This window comes from Canis lupus, chromosome 11 (assembly GCF_048164855.1).
Source record: "Canis lupus baileyi chromosome 11, mCanLup2.hap1, whole genome shotgun sequence".
Classification (NCBI taxonomy): domain Eukaryota; kingdom Metazoa; phylum Chordata; class Mammalia; order Carnivora; family Canidae; genus Canis; species Canis lupus.
In genome coordinates this window covers 53,185,160-53,208,260 of record NC_132848.1, presented here as the reverse complement: position 1 = coordinate 53,208,260, position 23,101 = coordinate 53,185,160, and the positions used below count along the sequence as shown (strand labels likewise).

The window sequence follows — 23,101 nt, the reverse complement described above, 5'->3', positions numbered from 1 at the left end:
TCTTTCAGGGAAAAAAGGGAAAATCAAAATATTCTCAGATGAAAAAACAAAAACAAAGAAACTAAGATTATTTATCACCAACAAAACTACCCTAAAATAATGGCTAAAGGAAATTCTTAAAATAGAAAAGAAATGATAAAAGGAAGAATATAAGAAAGAAAAAGAAAGAAAGATGAAAAGTAAAAAATAGACTTTCCTTCTCTTGGCTTTTTTTTTTTTTTTTTTTTTAGGATTTTATTTATTCATGACAGACACACACAGAGAGAGGCAGAGACACAGGCAGAGGGAGAAGCAGGCCCCATGCAGGGAGCCCGACATGGGACTGGATCCCTGGTCCCCAGGGTCACACTCCGGGCTGAAGGCGGTGCTAAACCACTGGACCACCCGGGGCTGCCCTCTCTTGGCTGTTTGAGTGTGTTTGACAGTTGGAGCAAAAATTGCAACATTGCCTCATATAGTTCTCAAATTCTATTATCAACAGAAGAAGATAGAAGAAGATAAGGTTTCTTCAATTCGCTGGAACTGGAAAAAATGTTGACTGGTAAGTTATATATGTACCACTAACAAAAGCTACACAAAGAAATACATTCAAAAATACTATAGATAAATCAAACTGGAATTCTACAAAAAATGCACAAGTAACCAACAGGAAGGCAGGAAAAAGAAAAGAGAAATAAAGAACCAAGGGAACAAACAGAAAAAGACAGGCACAAACCACCATTGGCAAGAACTTGAGGAAAGTGTAAGTGGTGCAGCTACTTTGGAAAACAGTTTGGCAGTTTCTTGAAAAGTTATATATGAATTTACCATATGACCCAGGAATTCCACTCATACCCTAGAGAAATGAAAACAAGTACACACAAACACTGATACATGAATGTTCATAGCAGCACTGTTGATAATAGCAAAAAAGTGGGGAAAGACCCAAATGTCCATCAAATGAGAAACAGATAAATAAAATTTGACAATGAAAAGGAATGAAGCCCTGATACATCCATCACCCGGGGTGAACAGAGATACAAATTACAGATGAGCCTCAAAAATATGATACACTAAGTTAAGCCAGAAACAAAAAAAACTTGTATTGCTTAAATCTATTTATATGAAATGTCCAGAAAAGGCAAAAATATAGAGAAATTAGATTAGAGGTTTCCTGGGGCTGGGATGAAAAATAAGAAGTGATTGAAGGGGTGCCTGGGTGTCAAAGTGTCTGACTTTGGCTCAGGTGGTGATCTCACTGTCCTGGGATGGAGTCCTGAGATGGGCTCCATGCTCAGCAGGGAGTCTGCTTATCCCTCTTCCTCCACCCCAGACTCATGCGCACGCTCTCTCTCTCTCTCAAATAAATAAATAAAATCTTTTAAAAAAGAAGAAAAAGAGAAAGAAGAAGACGACGACGACGATGACGACATGACTGAAAATGAGCTCAAGGAAGTTTTGGGGGAGATGGAAATGTTATAAAATTGATTGTAGGTAATGGTTATATAATCCTGTAAATGCACTAAACATCTTTGGATTGTACACTTAAAACCGGCAAATTTTATGAGATAAGTCATCAAGAAAGATTTTAAAAGGTATCAAGGTATCAGGGGAGGCTCTCTTCTCTAGAGTGGACTAATTTTTTTTTTAATTATGGTAAAATACACATACTATGAAATTTGCCATCTTCACCATTTTTTTTTCATGGTTCTGAATTTTATTTTTATTTTTTTATTTTTTTTATTTTTTTTTTATTTTTTATTTTTTTATTGGTATTCAATTTACTAACATACAGAATAACACCCAGTGCCCGTCACCCATTCACTCCCACCCCCCGCCCTCCTCCCCTTCTACCACCCCTAGTTCGTTTCCCAGAGTTAGCAGTCTTTACGTTCTGTCTCCCTTTCTGATATTTCCCACACATTTCTTCCCCCTTCCCTTCTTTTCCCTTTCACTATTATTTATATTCCCCAAATGAATGAGAACATATAATGTTTGTCCTTCTCCGACTGACTTACTTCACTCAGCATAATACCCTCCAGTTCCATCCACGTCATCTTCACCATTTTTTAAAAGATTTTATCTATTTCGGAGAGAGAGAAAAAGACAGAGTGGGGAGGAGGGTCAGAGGGAAAGAATCTCAAGCAGACTTCCTGCTGAGGCTGGACTCCTTACGTGGAGCTGGATCCCACAACCCATGAGATCATGACCTGAGCTGAAACCAAGAGTCAGACACTTAACCAACTGAGCCACCCAGGCACTCCCCATCTTAAGCATTTTTAAATACACAGTTCAGTGGCTTTAAGTCCATCCACATTGTTGTATAACCATCACTATCATCCATCCTTTTAAGTCTTTTCATACTGGGAAACCGAAACTCTGTATCCACTAAACGGTAGCTCTTCATTTTGACTTAGACTTGCAGATCCCTAAAATAACAGGAAATTAAGCTCCCAGTATTGTTTCAAATGCAGGAAAAAACCTCTGAAGCTACCAAATGGTTCCAAAATGTTAAACAAAAGACAGATACTCTCATTTCACAACCAAAAATACCACTTTATTAGATGTTGGGTATTAAATGAGAAAACATGACCCCTGGCACATAGTAGGCACTAAAAGTCTAAAGGTGCTTCCTCTTAATTTTTAGCAGCTTCCAAAAATAATATCAAATCAAATTTTAAAACGAACACTTAATCTTTTTAACCCTTTGAAGACATATGTGTTTATTATGAAAAATTATAAGTGTGATAGATTTTAAGTTTCTTGAGGACTGAAGCTGTGTATTATTGTCCTTATGTGCCCCTGAGTTCCTAGCATAGTACTTCTAGTACAGAAAACATTCATTAAATATTATTGATTTGAATTTATCATTAAACTGTTATAAAATAGAATTTCTAGCCTATTTATAGGGGAAAAATATAGAGACCAAAATGAAATTATCCACAGAAGTAGTGAATATCTTCATTCATTCATTCATTCATTCATTCATCCATTCAGTATTTTTTATTCAACATATAGGTCATTAACTCTGGCTAAGGGATCAACACCATAGCATTGACATTGATGCGACCATCACCTACAATCACCCCGACTTTGGGCTTCTTCCCAGAGAATGAGAAATGACTGTAGGCAGAGTCACCCCAATCAAAATCTCAGATGGAGAGAGAGGAAAGAAAAATATGCAAGCAATTACAAGGTAATGAGATTAGTACTAAAAATTACTTATGAGGAGCAACTAATTTGAATGGGGAGAATCAAGGCTTCCTGGGGTAGGACCCCCCCCACCTTAGAGGAGAAAAGGAAAAGTGTCCCCAGGACAGGGTGCTGTACAACCTGAAACTTGGACCCTGAGGGAGGGTTTGAGGAAATGACAGCAGGTTGGTTTGGAGAACAGCCACACTGGAAGCAGACGAGCAGCTACAGGTCTGTGGGTAAGGAGGAATTAGCAGCTCTGTTTGACATTCAGAGGCAGTGTCCACGGGAAGAATGAGATCAAAGTGACTGATGTGTACCCCTTCCTGGTGCCCAATGGCAGAAAGCAAAGAGGAAGAGCAGGGGAAGACCCCACGAGACTTCAGCAAGCTTATAGCACGTGGCGGAGATCCACTGACAGGGAAAGGGCAGTAAGGAGAGGGTGGCAAACATCATCTCGTTCACGATTGTACCCAAGGCCACTTCTGGCCCTGGTGTGAGTTTAATATAGAATTTGTCCTTTTCCACAATGAGTACTTAGCAAAGCCTCTGAAAAGTGTTTCAGAAGGTCTCAAAATTATCCACTGGAGAGGCAGGCTCTTGGCATTTAACAATGCCACTGTTCAAAGATGCTCTTTCCTTGTCCTTTTCATGGCACTTGAGGACCTTTGGGTGGAATTCTCCTTGAACAGTGTGAAAATATCAAAATAAAGCCCCACAGAAAAGGCCACGCATGGCTGCTGGCGCCATCTCCCACCTCCACGCAGCCACTCGCAGACCCTCAGCATCTCCCTCAGAGACAAGGAGCAGGAAAAGGGTAAATTCTTCAATGTCCACAACTGGGTTTCCCCAATCAGAACATCTGTTCTGTCAGCAGGGTTAATAATCTTCAATTCCAAAACCATAAGAGTTTTCCCATTTGGGTCAGTAGAGTTGATAAACAAGGCTCCTACCAGTCAACTGAAATAGTCAACCCAACTAGTCAAGAAAATTAAAGTCAATCCTAAAGGGCACTTAAAAGGAGTCACAGACACCCACCCTCTGTGGGTGGGTGAAAAGCTTCTGAATGCAATTCCATTTCTTCACAAGACACTAGAATACAATAGGCCTGCTTGCATCTGTACCGGTAAAGTTGGCCTTCCTTCCTATTGCAATGGGTGAACTGTTCCTGCCCTTAACCAAATCGCTGGCACCTCAGAGCCCCGTCCCCTCTGTCTACTCAGAGCTATGACCCTGGCAATTTCTCTCTCTCTCTCTTTCTCTCTCTCTCTCTCTCTGTGTCTTCAGCATCATACGCTTTCCTTTTGCTACTGGATCACTGCCACCATGCAAACATCCACCACCCAGGGGTATACCAGAGATGGGAGAGGGGGCAGTCAGTCCTGGGTGCAGGCAATGGCATGGGCGTTGTCTGTAGAAAATTTACAAACAAGGATGAAAACAACTAAAAGTCAGTCTGCTTTCTCTTCTCACCACATGCCGGCAATTCTAAGCAACGTCTGAGATAACAACTCTTCATTGGCATAGTGTTCTAAACAATTCCTCTAATTACTGTTGAGTTTTAATAATACACATGTAAACTTCAAATCAGCACACATTAGCTTCTTAGCATTTAATGAACATTGTAGTCATGAACATAGAAGTTAATTTGAAAAAACCCCAGTTACACAGTTGGACCCAGGACACATGTGGACTCAGCTCTCCATATTCATTTTGGAAACTCATAATGGCCCAGAGTGGTTCAAATTCATATCAGGTATGGTTCCTGTCTCCATTCCCTTTGGTACTACATATTCCTTGGAGCAGCCTATCCCTGGGTGTAAGCCATTGATTCATAAATCAACAATGATCGTAAAGATGAAGAGATAAAACTTGAGTCACTTCATTTTTGTCATTCTGTGTGACCATTTGGAGCTGCTTTTGTGTGCTTAAATTTAAAAGAGTAAACCAGTGATACACCCCACTCGCTCAGTCAGAAGAGCATGTGACTCTTTAAAAAATTTTTTTAAAAGATTTTATTTATTCATGAGAGACACAGAGAGAGGCAGAGACCTAGGCAGAAGGAGAAGTAGGCTCCATGCAGGGAGCCTGATGTGGGGCTTGATCCCAGGACCCCGGGATCACGACCTGAGCCCAAGGCAGACACCCAACCACTGAGCCACCCAGGCATCCAGAGCATGTGACTCTTAATCTCAGGGTTGTGAGTTTGAGCCCCATGTGGGGTGCAGAGATTACTTAAAAACAAATAAATAAACTTAGAAAATAAGTAAAAATAAAAGAGTGAAACAGAATGTGAATGGCAAGATGTAATATTTTTGCTTGGGACCTTTTGTTTGGTTACTTCACACATGAAATATTTATTGTATTTGAGTAATAAGACCTTTAAAATTGAAGTTTATTCTTCTATTTTAATCATTAATTATTTTTAAATTGAAAAAGGAATTAAGCAAATAAAACATTAAATTAGCAGTTGCCTAGACTATACCTACAGCAGATATTTCCGTGTTATAAAAATTCATGTATTAGTTACTGGACAACTATTTACATAGAATGTTATTACACCAGACTGTAACACAAAACCAAAGTATCAACTGTTAGGTAAATATAAAACTACTGAATAAATAGTTGTGTTGTTTCATCCTGCAGGAACTTGGAGGAATTTGGTGGGTGTTCACAAGACTGTGAAACCAGCAACTTGTTTATAATTGTTCTAAATTTCATAACAAAATCTGAAGTGAGATCTCCATACCAACATGAAATAACACTGGCTGGGTGGAGCCTAACCAAGAAAAATTTTAAAGCAAAACAAAAGGTGATTAAAGCAATGGCTCAATTTGTTTTGAAATCTGTAATGCCTTCAACACTACACATACAGTCCGTGGAGACTCTGAAGAACGCAAGCGGGCACATCCAAAGCACCTGATTCAGAGGACATGGCCCTGAGAGTTGACAAGGAATTATTTTGGAAAAGTACCGGCAATGGGGAAGAGAAGGGAAATTTTAGCAAAAGTCAACATCCATCAGGTTTAAGAAAACATTGACAAAAAAGATGGGAGGCTAGAGACACTAGTAAAAAGCAAGACCAGATCTTTGGCCTTAAGAGGGGAGGGGGTGGTGGTTAAAAAGATCTCAGCTTCATCAGCTACGGTCCCATTGTTCCTATTTACAGCAAAGCTCCTCAAAAAAAGCCATCTACTCACCGTCTCCACTCTGACTTGAGTTGCCTGTCAACGTACCGATGATTTCCATGTTACTAAATTCAATGGCCAATTCTTGGTCCTCAGCAGCATTTGGGGCAGCTGATGACACTTAGTCTAGCTAGCGCCTCTTCCCCCACCTCCTTTATTGGATCATCCCCATTTTCCTGACCTCTAAATGTTAGAGTCTAAAAGCCAAGTGTTCAGACTGCTTCTACTCTTTCTGCCCACTCCTTGGTGGTCTCATCCAGTCTCTCAGCTTTAAGCATTAGCGTCTCTAAACGTCCCATTTCTGGCCCGACTCTCTTTCCTAATATATCCACTTGGATGTCTGATAGGCATCGCAAAGTCAACACACTCAAAACTGTTTATTTTCTGATCTTTCTCCCCAAACTTACTCTGTTAACATTCTTCCTCTTCTGCATAAAAGACAGCTCCCTTTTCCAGTTGCTCAGGCCAAAAGTCCGGAAGTCAGTTTTGTTTCCTTCTCCCCACCTCCCGCCCCCTTCCCACACAGGGAGGCCAATCCAATCCGTCAGCACACACTACTGGCCCTGTATTTCAGACGTGTCCAACCATATTTCACCCCCCATCACCACTCCCAGTCACCATCACCGCTCACCTGGGGTACGGCAATAGCCTCCCAACCATGCGCTGCTTCTGTCACTACCCCCATCTACGCCCCTAGAATCATCTTAACGTGGAACTCGGTTCCTGTCGTTCGTCTGCAGAAACCTTCTAGTGGCTCCAGTCTCACTCAGAATAAAACCCAAGTCCTTCCCAAAGACTACAGAGCCCTGCATGATCTGCTTCCCTCACCCACCCACAACCTCTCTGATCTCCCCCCATCCATCCTCCTGTCCATCTGCTCCCGCCACCTAGCAGCCATCTGCCCTCCTTGGTGTCTCCCTGACAGGCTAAGCACACTCAGATTTCAGCGCCTCTGCCCTAGCAGTTTCCTCTGCTGGACACACCCTCCTCTGGGAGATCTGGGTGACTTGCTTCCTCACTTCTTTCTGATCTCTGTTAGAAATGTCATCTCATCAGAGAGGACTTCCTTGGCCAACCTATCCAAAATAGGTTTCAATTTTCTGCCACTCTGTTGCTTCCCCCTCACCTCCCTGCACTGCAATGATTGCAACACAGTATCTGTTTATGGTCCAATTTCCCCCACTATTAAATATCCTCTACAAGAACAGGAATTTACTGTTTTGTGATTGCTTATCCCCAGTGCCTAGAAAAATGCAAGCACATATATTAACCACACAAGAAACATTAGAGTCAACAAGACAATGAATTGGAACAATGGTCACATAGCATTCTAAGGTGATTCAAAGTGACCTCTTGAGGCAGCCAATGTCAAACAAGCCTCCTGTCCTTCAGAGTGTGGAAGGCACCTTTGGGAACACCAGAGGCATTTAGCCACATCCATACACTTACCCATGCTGTAAGGTTTTTGGAAATATATTGTTTTAACAGGCTTTATAAGAGAAGGACAACCATCCACCCAGAAAGATTTCTGAAAGGCAGAGCCCATCTTGAAAAGACAATGCTCATTGCTGGTTTCTGAGGACTGCACAGGGTGAAGGCCTGTCCCTGAGTCAAGGCGGTAGGGAATATTCTCCTGAAAGCATGTATTTGCTTACCTAAGAACCTAAGTACAATCCTGGGCTAGAGCTTTTCACAGATCACATGCAAGTTGATATACCGCAACTGAAAACTCAGAAGTCAAACAGGATGGATTCATTGTAATATTTTATAAATATTTTAAATAAGCAGATTTAGAGTTTATTAACTCTCATTAAACAAAAATTGTTTGAAATCTGTTGAGAAAAAAAAATGAATCTGTTGAGAGGGAAGGCACCATTTTTCTATCTCCTTAGTACTTAAAATGTTTAGAGATAAGCATGGCATTTAAATCTCCGGGATGTGTAAAATTGTATTCAACAGCATTTTTAGACAGGGCATTAAGAATACTTAAAGTGTTTGTCTACTGCATTAATTTTAATTATACTCCACTGGACTCACAACGCTTTGAAATGCTCTACAAAATGCCCCCAAGATCTTTTATTAATCATAATACAAGCACACCAAACTCAAATGCGGTTTCTAACTCTGTGTAGCAGCAGCTTGCCTGCGAGCGCCCTCTTCTGTCACAAAAGTATTCCACAAATTTCATTACGTGGGATTCACAGCAATTCTGGGTGGTACAACATGGGTTTTTAAGGGAAATGTCAACACACACAGTCATAGTTAAATATGCTGTCCTCCACCTGAGGTTTGTCAGGCTGTTCTGGAGCAGAAAGGAGGGGATGAGGGGAAAGTTGGAACCCCAGATGTTAATGGTGATTTGCATTTCATCCCCAGGAAATCTCTGAGAAATGAACTTTAATCTTTTAAAAAATGGAGCAACTAACTAGTCTTATCTGTTTTCCTTTTCTTTATAGGCAGAACATGGTTTTAAAGGAGGAACAGTACCTGCAGCTTTTATGTAAGGTATTCTTTGTAACTCAACTATTTGCTTTCTGATTAGCAATCCTCTCTTGCTTTAAAAATTAATATACAAATTCATACTTAGATGGCATTTTTAAGCAGGAACGTATTCATACAATTACAAGCAGAAAAATCTTTTGTTTCAATATGAACTGGGAAAATAAGCAGGGAATGAGGTGGAGCCCCATGAAATTGCCATCAAGAATGGCTAAATACTGGCCACTTAATATGGTTCCATCAAATACACCCAGCCCTGTGCCTTAGAAGCCTGGGTTAGAGCACTAAGAGGGTCTGAGAGAGACACAGCACAATCTAGTGGAATCAGGGTGTGTCTACACACAAAGCGGGCAGGGTAGTCTAAGTGGAGCTGAGACAAAACAGGAAAGGATTGATGGGAATTTGAGGAATTTTGTTACAAATATAATCAGTTTATGCTATTTGATTCTTTTGTTGTTTCTGCAGAACTAGAGCCAAACTCGGTCTTTTTCTAGTACGGCTAAAGCACTGCTTAATGATCTGACCACTATGAAGCTTATTTCCAGATGCAGTTTTGAGATTTAACTTCTATAGCTAGATAAAAATTGAATTTCAACACACAGCAGCTTTCTTACAAAAAGGACAGGTAGAGAGGTTGTTAAGTTGGTTTTAGCTGATACATCTTCCTATCTTTTATGGCCTCTCCCCAATACACACTTATCTGAAATATATTCTATACGATTGCATAAAAATCATTTCCTAGACTGAAAAAGTTGCATTAAGTGAACATCATTTCTATAATACTATTTGTCAAAGTTTGAAAATTCCTTAGAATTCTCCTGTGGACAAAGTGTGCATGGTTGTCAGGAAAAATTGGGCAAGACTTTCAACAGCAGGTGCCCTATTAGCTCATTCATTCAGGTTACCAACACCTTTCGTTTTATTTCCCAACTCTGTAAACTCTAGAAAACTGATATAAATGTGCACGATCTTTGTCCAAACAAATGCAAACAAATTGTGTGGGGGTATTTGTAAATTGTGTCTATTTGTAAATTGTTTTCAGAATCTTTATTGCCTATAAATGTCTCTGTTCTTTCAATCGTCCTTGAAACCAGCTGTAACATCTTACCAGTTCCCTCCTTAGCTAATGAGTTAACTAAAACCTTGGGCACATACTTATATCATTTCTTTATGAGAGTAATGACTACCTTTAACGTCACAAATTGTAGATTTTTCCAAGATGTGCCAAGATGCCATGTTTACTGGACTCCTTCCCAATGAAGCAGTATACATTGGCCTGACAGAGTCAATTGTTTAAGATCCTTGAAATCAATATCTTACCTTCAAAAGAAAAAAAATAGTCCCAGACCTTGCAAAAAAAGATACGTCCATTGCACAGTAAGAACCTTTTGAAATACATCTTTAATTTTAAAAAAATCAATATGCAATCTACAAAATACTTTGTTACATGACTATTAAAGCTCAATCTGTTTTCTATTTTTATTGATATGACATAAAAATCATATTTTGAGTAAGATACAATACTTAGTTATTATTAAGGAAGGCCTCCTAACTAAATTTATAAGAAAAAGGGCTGTATCACAACTACAGTTTCTGAATGAAGGAAACCAAAACCGTAAAACTGTCTAATATATAAATCAGGTAAAAAAATTCCAATCTTTATTTATGTGCTGGAAAGCATTTTTATACATTTCTAACGGGTCAACTATTTTTATTCCCATAGAATAAGGAAATGTACTTAAATTCAGACCTGTACAATTTATCAGGTAACCATCAAACCATGAATTTGTGTACACAGTTAATACAATGCTTTGACTAGTAAGGCAACTAGAGATCAGAACAATGAGAGCAGAATTAGTCTCACACTGGTCAACTCCTTTGAACTCCACCATTGTGTCCACCAGGCAACTGACCCTGAAACGGTCAAACCCATAAAGGGTTGATCTAAATTACTTAAATCGTTAGAAAGGAGTAGTTCCTCCTTCACTCACATCCTTCCTCCCTTCCCAACCTTAAAAGCAGAGGTTTTTGTGGTTGTTTCGAAGATTATCATTTGCTTTCTGGCAAAGGAAATTTCACTTCTTAATTTGGAAGTCTAAGTGAAGCCTACCTGATTTTTCACTTAGAGCACCACGGTCACATTTGACCTTCTGCCATTTCCGAGGTCAGAAGAATTGTATTAAAAAGCCTCTCCTCCCTTCACAGAATGTTAATTTAATGCTAAGTAATGAATATTTAAGGATCCTAATAGATGTGCAAATTAACAATTATGCTGTAGCACCCCGCTGTTAATGCTATCAACCTTTGCATTGCTGCAGAAACTCAGTTTGGGCTTCAGTCAGCCTTTTGTTACTATATTTTCAACACTGAATCTTGAGATGCTCCTGAAGGCTGGATGGCTGGTGGTAAATGACCCCAGCAGTGAGGTACCCACCAAAACTGGACAACCTGTGAAACATGAGAGGTGATTAATTGAACCCTTTGCTGAAATTATTTGGAGGTGTAAATATTCATTAAGTTCACCTGAATCAGACTCTGAGCTCTTAATGGGCAGGATGCCATAAAACAGATTTAAAAGGAATGGCACAAGTTAACCCAGCTGACTTCCTTAGAACCATGGAGCAGCATCAGGTCTAGCCTGCCTCCATATTTGATCTCAGCATAACTGAAGTCACTCCAGAATGTACCACACCAGATGATGGGGAAAGATAGTGGAATTTTTTTTTTCAGTCTCTCTCTCTCTCTCACACACACACACACACACACACACTTGCCCTCCTAAGCATCAACAGTGAATCTCAAACGTGACATTATGAGCAATGCATCAAGTGAAGTTAAAAAGAACAATACCAATTCATTTTGTTACCTTTTGCATCCTTTGTCTTTAAAGTAAAAATAATGAAGAGCGATAAAATATGCTGATTGATACAGACCATCATAAATGTTGGTTTTAGTCTGTTTTTGAACAGATTAAAATGAGTGTAATACAATATTAAATAAAACATGGTATCAAGTCTGTGGGCTGACAAATAAATGTTGTTTGGAAGAACATTATTATATCATCAGCTTTGACTCAAAACAAATTTGGTAAATTGAGAAATATGCCTCCTAATCATATTTAAGATTCAATACAAATTGAAGGTGTATTATTACCCCAGGAGGACTTTGTTTCTCCAGGCTAAAAAATACGTAGACTATGGAATTCATAAATTTTAAGTCTGACCTTTCACTGTAAATACTGAAAGAAAATTATAAACAGAATTATAACTACTAAAGCCATTGACTTTTTATTAGAAACCAAGCATTTACCTGACTTTGAAGAATAGAAACATCACCTCTTACAAATACAGGTAAAATAATCTAGTGTCTTTCGTTTTCTTTATCTTTTAAAGAAAAAATACCCTAAAGTAAGCAGAATTAGCATAAATAGCATGATAGGAGAACGAGCATAAAATAATCATAATAGGATTTAGACTTCTACTCAAGAGAGGCTTGTGTTAATTACAAATAATACTTTATCAAAAATACATTCTTAGAGTCTGAACTTTTGGGAGACGATATTCATGAACTTTAAAAATTCATCTCTAATATACATAAATATTTTAACTAGTGTCCAACACCATTCCATTCTGAAAGGAACCTCTCCAACCAAAAGGCGATTTGTCTTAGTGACTTGTACTAAAATATGTATATCAACAGAAATAGCTTCTTTGCAACACACACCAGAATACAAATACATTTTGAAAATGATAACACCATGGGGGAAAGACAGGTACCAAATACAGTCATTGATTACTCACCAATGTAGTAAGAGGACAGGAAGATAAATTACTCAAAATCACAGATACTTCCACATCTCCCTTTTAGCCTGTAATTTCAGCATCATCCCACACCTAGCCACATTCCAGAGATGAGCATTGAGTATTTCGGTTTATGTCTCCTTTGACTGCCTCACCCCCCGAAGAGGTGCTAACAGAGCACGAAGAGATGGGGACTGGAAGATGATAAATATGGCACCCAGGTGATCCAGAGTGCAAAACATTCAGCCACTGCGTAATTAATAATCCAAAACCCTTTAACCAAGCTGGCTGTCTGGTAACACATTGAGCAACAGCGACTGAGTCTTAATGGGAAGCAAAAACATCATACAAATGATAGACACATTTTATGTGAAACCTCTGGAGCACAACCATATCAAAAGCATAAAATATTGATTGTTCGGTTTCAGGTCTTCACTTCTCTACACATGACCACTGGACCTGTCCTAAGCCCTCTATTCAGAAGTCATTTCCACGACACAGAAGCAGATCTTTGTGTGGTTGCTGTGAATTACATATTTGAAAAGTGGGTCGTCATTTACTCTTGATGCTCCTACTGAGTTATACAGTCACCAGCTTTATCTGGGTCTTCTCCATCGATTTTAATCCTCTTCTTTTCTATTTCGACCTGTATGCAAAAGCAAAACATGGCAGCATTAACCAACACGGCACTATCACCGCTCAGTCGCTCAGTCCTACTTCACACAGGACGCAAGGACTACAGCCACCTCACCTTTTGGACACAGACACAGCGCCTCCACCCTTTCATGCTGGCTCCTAGTGAGAGTGAGGCAGCCTGCTCTCCTTTTGGGCAACAGAGCCCCCTAAATCCTTCTCTCTAGCATCAAATCTGGAAGAGGACTGAAACTCCTTTTCCATCCAGTCAGACATAGGGTTAATAAAATGTACATAGAATACACATATTGATAAGACACTCAGAGTCCTGGCCAGACATGTGATCAGTTACACCTCCAAGTATCAACTATATAGCTTTTGGCCCACTTGAGATTTACAACCCACCCCAAGTCATCTAATTAAAATGAACTAGGTTACAAGCTAGTAAACCAGCTGGACGGAACCATCTCCCCACCCCTCGTCCTTTTCATTTCATCTCAGATGTTACCTCCTCACAGAGGCCTTCCTGGACCACCTGAGACCAGGAAGCCCTCCATCATTCTCTGTCCTGTGCCCCTAGTTTATTACTCTCTTCTTAGACTCTGTCACTCTTTGACACTATTTATTTGTTTATGAATGATTTTTCTCTTCTCCCATTAGAAGGTATGCTTCACAAGGATGGGAACCTATCTCTTGTTCACTTTTGTGTCTCCAGCATTTAGGGCGGTACCTGGCACTTTAAAATTGCTCGATGAGTAGTTGTGAGATGGAACGTACCTTTTTGAACCTGACTGTCACCAAGTGTAGAGAAATTAGTAAATGCTATTAAAGTGGCAGAGACTTGGTTATTTCTCTAAAAACACCAGCAACCTGAAACAACCCATGCATAAGAAAATAGGCATAAATGAATTCTCCACTGTGCTTGGCCCACATTGCAGTCACACATAATACTTATATACCAAGTGTGACAGGTCAAGTTCTCCAAGAAGTGGTCTCTGAGATGGAGACCAATGAGCAGAAAGCGTACTGGGGAGTACTGTCTGGGTCGACGCCTGTGGGGGAAAGAAGGTAACAGAGGAAGGCAGAAAGGAAGAAGTTGGATGGCAGTGCAGTCACCATAAAGGCTTCAGCTGATCTCCAGGGAGAACTGGAGCTGGGAGGACTGCAGAGTCAATCCACGCTGAGGCAAGAGGGTCCTGATACACCTGCATCCACCAGGAAGGGGGTGTGATCTGGGGCAAGGCAGCTTACTTCAGCAGGGCAATTCCTAGCTACTGAGAGAGTTAAGTCCTTTAGTCCCAAAGGGGCTGCTGCATACCACAACACTCACCCATCATTAATTTTATCATCAGGACAAAAAAAAAAAAATCACTGGACCCAAACACATAGGTTTATAAACAGATGGTCCAGAATAAAGAAAAAATCCTCACTTATACTATTACTAAATTACTATAATATTACTATATTATAAGACTACCAGTTGATGTTAATGATGTCTTATATAATCACACCACTTCACGATGCTGTAGGAAATATGTGGCAGAGCTTATCTCTATATTCGCTAACTTTGAAGATGAGAAGGAAAAGCAAGTTTGGAAACAGGTGCAAGTGTATGTCACTCTTTAACTCATCTGGCATGAAAATACAGAAGACCTGATAGTGAGCATTTAAAATTGTTAAAATAAGAGTAACCCAGCATTTCCCAAAGACTGCTCCACAGAATACTATTTCAGAAGGTACTGATAGGTGTGCTACATGCACGTGCCCCTAGAAACAAGATTGTATAATAAATGAGTTGGGGGAAATTGAGTTAAGTCTAACAAGTTTCTTTATTGCAGAATTTCTCAGAGCCTTTATTTAGATTAGCATAGTGTACAGCATTCCTCAACTTATTTTTTCCTTGGATCATTATATTTTTTCCAGGGAACACATCTTGGGGAAATGCTATTCTAACACACTTTATTTTAAAGATGCTTCTGAAATGTGAATTTGTTTTTTAATGCCCTGTGTTTCTTTGAGAGTAGAATCAAGTGACACTGTGTGCTCAGGCTCCTGATGTTTTCTAGGAGTGAGAGAAACTTGGTTCACTGGTGACCATCAAGTTTCCATGACTGGGCTCTTTTCTAGATCAAATAAACACCCTTACATACACACATACACGGTCATTTAAGAGGGCAAAACATATATCTAAAGCCAAATCAGGTCTTAGCTCCAGAAGCCTCAAGTTGAACCAAGGGGCTTTGGGACATACCTGAATGTTGTAGCAAGCTCGCTGATGAACGTGTTTCTGTGGCTGGACATCACTCTCTACCCCCAGAGACCTGACCTCTGTCTTCGAGGCACAGGTGTCCAGCATTCCGAACTGAACAGTTGCAAATGGATACCAATCAGAGGGAATTTCTTGGTCTGATCCAAGTTCTAGTTTGTAAGACAGGCAGTGGGGATGATCAGGACCTTGAAGAAAAAAAATCAAATGGTCAAAGTATTTCAACGGCCATTGAACACTCCTCTTAAACATAAGCAGCACTCATCCCTCTCTTTAATAGACAACTCCATTAGCACTGTGGCAGTTTAAGTTCTGTTTAAACAACATACCATCAAAATTCACAATTTTGTACCAAGTAGGGGAAATCTGTGTTTAAGTACCAGCTTTAAAACAAGTTCATTACTATATATATATTAACTCCTGAAGTGTTTTTAATGAACAGTATGTTGTTTCTTTAATTAAATATGACTAATATTTGTATGAAGTATCCTTATTTGGCTATAATGTACAATTGGATGTGTTTTAACAAACCCTTTCCCTTAAGTAGACTGAATAAGCTCTCACAATAATTGTAACCTCATTAATTTTCTTACCACTCTGTTTCTTGATAGATAATGCAAAGGTAAACTTCAGCCCAAATTGGGTCATATTATTAAAAATTCTAATTTTTTAAAGTTAAACTTATTAAAAATTTTATTACATTTTAGAAACTCCTCTAGGCCAAGAATTCTTTCTTCAGTAGAACAGATTATTTGTTACTGCTGTAATTCTTGCTCATCCCCTAAAAGCTTTGCCTGGAACAGATGTACAGTGTAGAGATGGGCATATTGCTTTCAATGTTTTAATCTAATATTTGTTTCCACTTAATTCAATTTGCCATGTATTGAGCATCTACTCTATGCTAGGCCAGGCTCTGTGCCAGACCCAAGAATATTGGATATACACAAAGATTTTAAATGGGGTCTTGTAACGTGTATGTGCGTGCACGTGTTACAATGGAGTAAAAAATGTTTCCAATGCAATCACTATAGTAAGACTACAAAGTTCCAGGATCCTGTTGTGTTGTCCACAGCATCTACATATCCAACTCAGCTATCTTTATTTAAATAAAAGTATGAGATGACAGTTACTCGAAAAGCCAGATTAAATTACTTTACCACTGACATACCTTGAGAAAGAACATTTCCATCAGCATATAGCTTTAGGCACACAAAAACAAGAGTTTAAAGGATTTCACTTAATTCTTAAAAGATAAATTGCCTTTCACTCCTTACAACCTGTTCCTTGTAGACAGACTAATAGAATTCTAAGGCTGTAAAAGGGCTTGAAAAGTCATCAATCAATTAACCAACAGAAGCTCATTAGCCATCTCCACCACTTACACATAGGGCAGGACAACAGTGGCCTCTGAGGTGCTCTAAAGCTACCCAAATCACTGCAGGCAAGTGATAACTTTATTCACACACACACCCCTAGAGGGGATTCCACAATCCATTACCCTTTCTAGTTTTCTGTCTGCAGCAAAGAGGCAGTAAATTTATTTAAACTTAATTCAGGCACTCTTAAATCCATGACACGGTGGCTGAGAACACAAACACAAGACCCAGATTGCCCAGAGCCCAAACCCAACTCTGCTGCTTAATAGCTGTGTGATCGTAAACAAGTTCCTTGATCTCTCTGAGTCTCAGTTTCCTCATCTGAATATGAGAATGATGTGGGTGATGCTAACATGAACCTTCTAGGATCGTTGTGAGGACCCACAAACCAGTCGGTACACAGAGAGCTCTAGAGCCGTGGCATACGAGAGTGGCACAGAAGTGCTGGCTGTATAGGACTACTTTGCAAAGTGCTACTTGATGATCAATTCACTATTATGATTTAATGACTGTAATTTTGATAATTAAGAGATGAATTCTGCACTTTTGGAGCTGAAAATGATATCGGAGACAGTGTAATTTGATATTCACATTTTAAAGGAAAAAATTCTTTTGGAAACAAGACTCAAGTTGAAGACATAGTAGTATTCCAAAAATGTTAGAAACAAACCTTTTTCTATCCGCTTTTCTAAAAAAAAAAAAAAAACAAAACAGAAAAGTGGTAAAAGATAAAGGACAGCATTTTTCACTTCAAGTTTTCCTACATATTTTTCCTGGCTTTTAAAAACTCTAAATACTCTACAATGTTTAATCACATACTCTCCCCTTTAGACTTTGATCTCTGTGCAAAGAGGTACGGTCAGGCACATTTAAGGCTCCAGGGACATTTGTCAACACGTTACTTATCTCAGTAGTTTCCAGCAGGGGGCACTCTTGGGCTTTGGTAAGGGCTACCCTTTCCCAACTGTTTAGGACTGGAAAGAGGAGTCACAAACTCTACTTCAGTGGAGTTGATATTTGGTCCTTCTTGAACCAACATATTTCACACCTCAAAGTGAATTGTTGAGAGCTGGAGGGAATAAATGTTAGGAGATGACACAAGTGGAAAGAGAGCCACCAATGTGCTGATGACAGCAATGGAAAATGCAAGCTTTATCTAAAAATTGGTAACATGGGAAGGTGGAGATAGATACATTTATTAATTGGCCCTCCACCACTCCACTACTCCCACCCCCCTTTCTAATTCTAGGCTGTGTCTGCACCTCCTGTGGCTAACCAGTGTTCTCATCTGTCCTTCTCCACTCTCCTCTACCCTACCCCTCAAAGCCTGTGGTCAGGAAAGTTTCCTGTTTCTCTGTGGTCATTCACACTTTAGTGCAAATAAGCTATCTGAGATACCTGCCCAAGGCCAACCTTTGCTGTTAAATGAAAGACTTCCCCACTTTGTTAAAGGAATATTAAGTTTTGGCATGCTGGCAAATGAGACATGGAATGGGCCAGTATCCCTTCCTACCTCCTTTGAAATCACATGGTAGTGAAAAAGAAAAGTCAATACCGATCTCAAAAATCCACAGGAAAGGAGTGCCTGGGTTGCTTAGTCAGTTGAGCATCTGACTCAATCTCACCTCAGGTCTTGATCTCAGATCATGAGTTTAAAAAAATAAAAAAAAAAAAAAAACAGAGGAGGAAAGGTCTTTTTTTTCTTTTCTTTTTTTTTTTTTTTTTTAAAGATTTTACCTATTATTCATGAGAGAGAGAGAGAGAGGCAGAGACACAGGCAGAGGGAGAAGCAGGCCCCATGCAGGGAGCCCGACGTGAGACTCCATCCCGGGTCTCCAGGATCATGCCCCGGGCTGAAGGCAGGCGCCAAACCGCTGAGCCACCCAGGGATCCTGTTTTTGTTTTTGTTTTTGTTTTTTTTTAATGATGGGCACAGTAGACTAGCTTCATATAGTCTCTTTAAGTTTCAATTTTAAAATATTCTAATGATACTGGTTCTTCAGAAACTTGCTTGAAAAGGGTAATGTTTGTTTTACCTTTTTTTTTTTTTTTAAGATTTTATTTATTTGAGAGAGATAGTGTGTATGCAAGCAGGGGGAGACGCAGAGGGAGAGAGACAGAGAGAGAATCTCCAGCACATTCCCTGCTGAGCACAGAGCCTGAAGCAGGCTGATCTCACAACCCTTAGATCATGACCTGAGCCGAAACCAAAAGTTGGACACCTAACTAACTGGGCCACCCAGGCTCCCTGATAAAGGGTAATGTTTTAAAGACTTAAAAAAAAAATCTGTTCTCTTAATACCTAAGCGATTTAACAATTGTATAGAAAAATAAAGATGCATCCCAAGAAACTGGTCCTCCATGTGTGGTCCATGAGCCAGCAGCACTGGCATCATGTGAGCTGCGTGGGAAGCTGTTGGGGGGCCTCACCTACTGAATCAGTCTACATTTTAAAAGGTGATTCAAGTGCACACACAAGTTTAAGAAACATTACCTGAGAATACAGATTTGCTCTCTGCCCTGACCTTACTCTTTCTATGCTTCTCCACCAGAGGCAAATTGCCAGGCACCCACTCACTTTGCATTATGCTCCCCACCCACAATGGTGAAGCCAAGGACAGGCCAGGGGATCCCAGGTGTCCAAGCCCAGCCTCTCCCTGCCCTCTAGACTTCACCTGACCCAGCCCTCTGCCTTTTGTCTTGGCCGCTTTTGGGCCACCAATCTGATCTGAACAAAGCCTCTTTGATCCCAAAGAATTTGTTCCGTGAATTTTCACCGTATAATTGGCTGGAATGCTCGTAAAACACGGTTCTGTGCAGGCCTGGTGCTATGACCATCTTCCAAGAGAATTCCTGAAGGCCAGCCTCTCTGGAAATATCCACTCTTGTAATTGTTCCTAGTGAGCTCAGCTGCTAGTAAATATGGATGGGAGGCAATAACAGCTCCAGGAGACCTGAGTACACGGGGAAGGGAGGAATGATCGGTGCCTACAGAATCATAACAAGTTTCACAGCAGAGCTACTAGGCTGATAGTTCTCAACCCCCAGGTGTAGGAGAGCCTTTTAGAAGCACCAATGCGTGGGCCTCACCCCCACAGAGTCTGGTCGGGATGGAGCCTAAATATGGATATGTTTTTAACCTCTAATAATTCTAAGGACTCCAACATGCTGCCGGGGCTGGAAAACAGATTTTAAAAGTAGCAAGGGATGCCTGAGTGTCTCAGCAGTTAAGTGTCTGCCTTTGGCTCAGGTGGTGATCCCAGTGTCCTGGGATCGAGTCCCACATCGGGCTCCCCACAGGGAATCTGCTTCTCTCCGTCTACCTGTGTCTCTGTCTACCTGTGTCTCTGCCTCTCTCTGGGTCTCTCATGAATAAATAAATATTTTTTAAAAATTTTTAAATAAAAGTAGTGAAAGGATCCCGAGCTATCTCAGTTAATGGCACTACGTCCCACTTGTTCACCAAAGCCAGAGCCTCCAACCTCCTTGCACCCCTCCCTTCCTCCCAGGCCCACAGGTAATCCGTCCTTAAGGGCATCTCCTCTGAGTTCCCTCACCCATCCTTCACTCCTTCTTACTGCCCCTGGCCTTGCTTCTCAGGACTCCCCTTCTACTAGCCTCCCCATGTCTATACTTGTGAACCCCTTCTCTGCAACGTATGCCTAACTTCCTACAACAACGTATGATGCTGTAATAGTCCAGCCTGAAAACACCATGGATGCCCTGTTGACAGACAGACTCCACACCCCAAGTCATGGCTCACAACATCCTTCATGCGCTGGTTTATTCTCCTACTGCTCCCTGAGTCCCAGATCTTAATTAAGACCTCCCACCTACATGCCTGTTTCTGCTCTTCTTCCCTGGTAGGATCCGACTGATTGTTCCACACCAGGTTTATCCATCACCCCTTCAGCAAAGACTTCCTGAGGGCCCCCTGCAGCGTATCACCCTTTCTCTGGAATCCCTACTATGTATGTTTGTTCATGCCTAGAGTGCAGCACAATTCCACACGGTATTTGCATACTTGCTTCTAGATCTGCCTCCGCTGCTAGGCTGCTGCGTTTCTGGGGAGCAAGGAGCATGTTTGCCTCTGTTTCCCAAGCACCAAGTGCAGAGCCCGCACCTAAGGGAAATTTACTGGTGCTTGTGAAATGAAATGAGTGAGCCCTCTTCTCAATATGTTCTTGGTGATCGAATCAATTAATTATATACCGTTAGCTCTGGGAAAATCCAGTGTTATAAACAGGATCATTTTCACAGAACATTTCCATGTTGTTCCCCTTCCAAAATCAAAAAAGAATGATTTGCATGGATTCTCAGTTTGAAAAATAAGCATAGTTGCTCTGACTAGATCTAACCAGTGTCTCCTCTGAGGCACAGCAACTGGAATGGGCTCTTTGCAGGCCTGTCTCCCTGTGCCTTTGACCCCACCTGGACAAACCAGCAGGATGAACCCCTCGTGCTCCTCTCTGAGGCATATGCAGCAGTCAGGTTATCACCCGGACAGCAGGGGACATCTATAAATTGAGGAGATTATAGTAGGTATCCCAGCCTGCCTTCCTCTCTTTCTCTTTGTGTTTAGCAAAATAAAAGGCAATAATTTGATTTCTACAACCCCCTCACGTAAAAGTAGCACAGATAACCTTGAAACTAGCATTTGGAACCTTGTACTCACAACCTCAAAACTTGTTCCCTAGGATGAAGATAACCTGAGAATAGTTTTTAACTTGCTTCTCCAACAAAGTTATAAAAGAAGGCAGGAAACAGTACCTCTGTGGATTGTATCACGTTACATATTCCCATCACGCTGGAGTTGACCAGGAGGCACTATTAGAAGCCATCTGTGTGACCATGCTACCCCATCGCCACCTTGTCCTGCCTTGAGCTTGAGCTGTTCTTCATTTTCCTTGGAACTAGAATCCTAACTAACATAAATCATGAGAACGTTGCAGTGCAGAATTTGGCATCAACCGAGAGGTGGGGGCAGAGTCAAGGAGGACTACTGTGCAGTGGCTTCCCGTCTGCACGAGGCCCTGGGACTCCTCAGCCACCCAGCTGTCTCTCTCGCCTGCTTGAACCTATCCTTTGCCCAAACTATAGTCCAAAGAGATGTTAAGTTAGCAAATTCCAAGTTGGACAGGATGGTTCTGCGCCCAATGGCATGATCCATTCTACCCCTCAAGTCCAATACAGTCTAAGGTTTGCCCTTCCTTCCCAGAACGTTCCAAAGCCTACAGAGCAGTGCTCCTCAACCCTGACACAATTAGGTTCATCTGGGGAGCTCTCAAAACATACGGGTGCTCAGGCCCCTCCCCCAGACATTCTGATTCAATTGCATGGAAGAGAGCCTGAACATTAAAATTATCTATCAGCTCTCAGGCTATCCTAACATACAGCCAAGTTTGAGAAACACTGTTATAAGCCCACCCCAGATAAAAGTGCTTCCTCCAGAGTCCACAGCCTGAAGGGTCTCAATTTGAAATTAAATTTCCCTGAAGGACTAAATCAGCTGCAAACTATTTAGAAGCAGGACTCAGATCTTATTCATCTTTAACCCCAGCACCTGATGTGGTACTTGCTCAATAAAGGTTTGATTGAATGAGTGACTGCATCAACGCAGATCCCCCAAATCTGCCTCCATATCCCAGTGCTCTGCTAGAAATAACTGAACTAAAACAGGGAGCAGCCTTAATTTCAAAGTTTGCTTTTTTGCTCTATTATATACACCCACAACGAAGCTACTATTCTAAAATAAACATGGTGCAAGGACTGTCTTTTCAAAGTTTTGAACTTCTAGATTCATCATTTGCTTTGTAAACATTTAAAACATTAACTGATTTTTTTAATGCTTGGATTGTGTCTACTTAATTCTGAAACAACTAGTCAAGATGGCCAAATTAATTCAGCTAAAGAAATCATTCTGGGGGGCACCTGGGTGGCTCAGTCAGTTAAACAACTGCCTTCCACTCAGGTCATGATCCCAGGGTCCTGGGATCGAGTTCTGCATTGGGCTCCACGCTCAGCCAGGAGTCTGCTTCTCCCTCTACCCTTTACCCCAGCTCGTGCTCTTTCTCATGCTTGCTCTCTCTCAATTTAATTGATTGATTGATTTAAAGAATTTTACAAAAGAAATCAATTTAGGTAAAAATGAAAGGCAGTCTTATTTCA

General features: G+C 40.7%; 1 protein-coding gene across 3 annotated transcripts in view; it reads right to left on the bottom strand.

Annotated features, from left to right (window-relative positions):
- Positions 1–10,240: 10,240 nt before the first annotated feature.
- The window catches only part of STON1 (stonin 1), a 48,812-nt gene continuing 35,951 nt past the window's right edge, over positions 10,241–23,101 (bottom strand). For all 3 annotated transcript variants that reach the window (XM_072768287.1, XM_072768288.1, XM_072768289.1), the window contains 2 exons: positions 15,543–15,745; positions 10,241–13,304 (listed from right to left, as the gene is read on the bottom strand). In XM_072768287.1, coding sequence (XP_072624388.1) covers positions 13,230–13,304; positions 15,543–15,745 — 278 coding nt within the window. In that variant the 3' untranslated portion in view covers positions 10,241–13,229. The remainder of the gene's footprint in view (positions 13,305–15,542; positions 15,746–23,101) is intronic.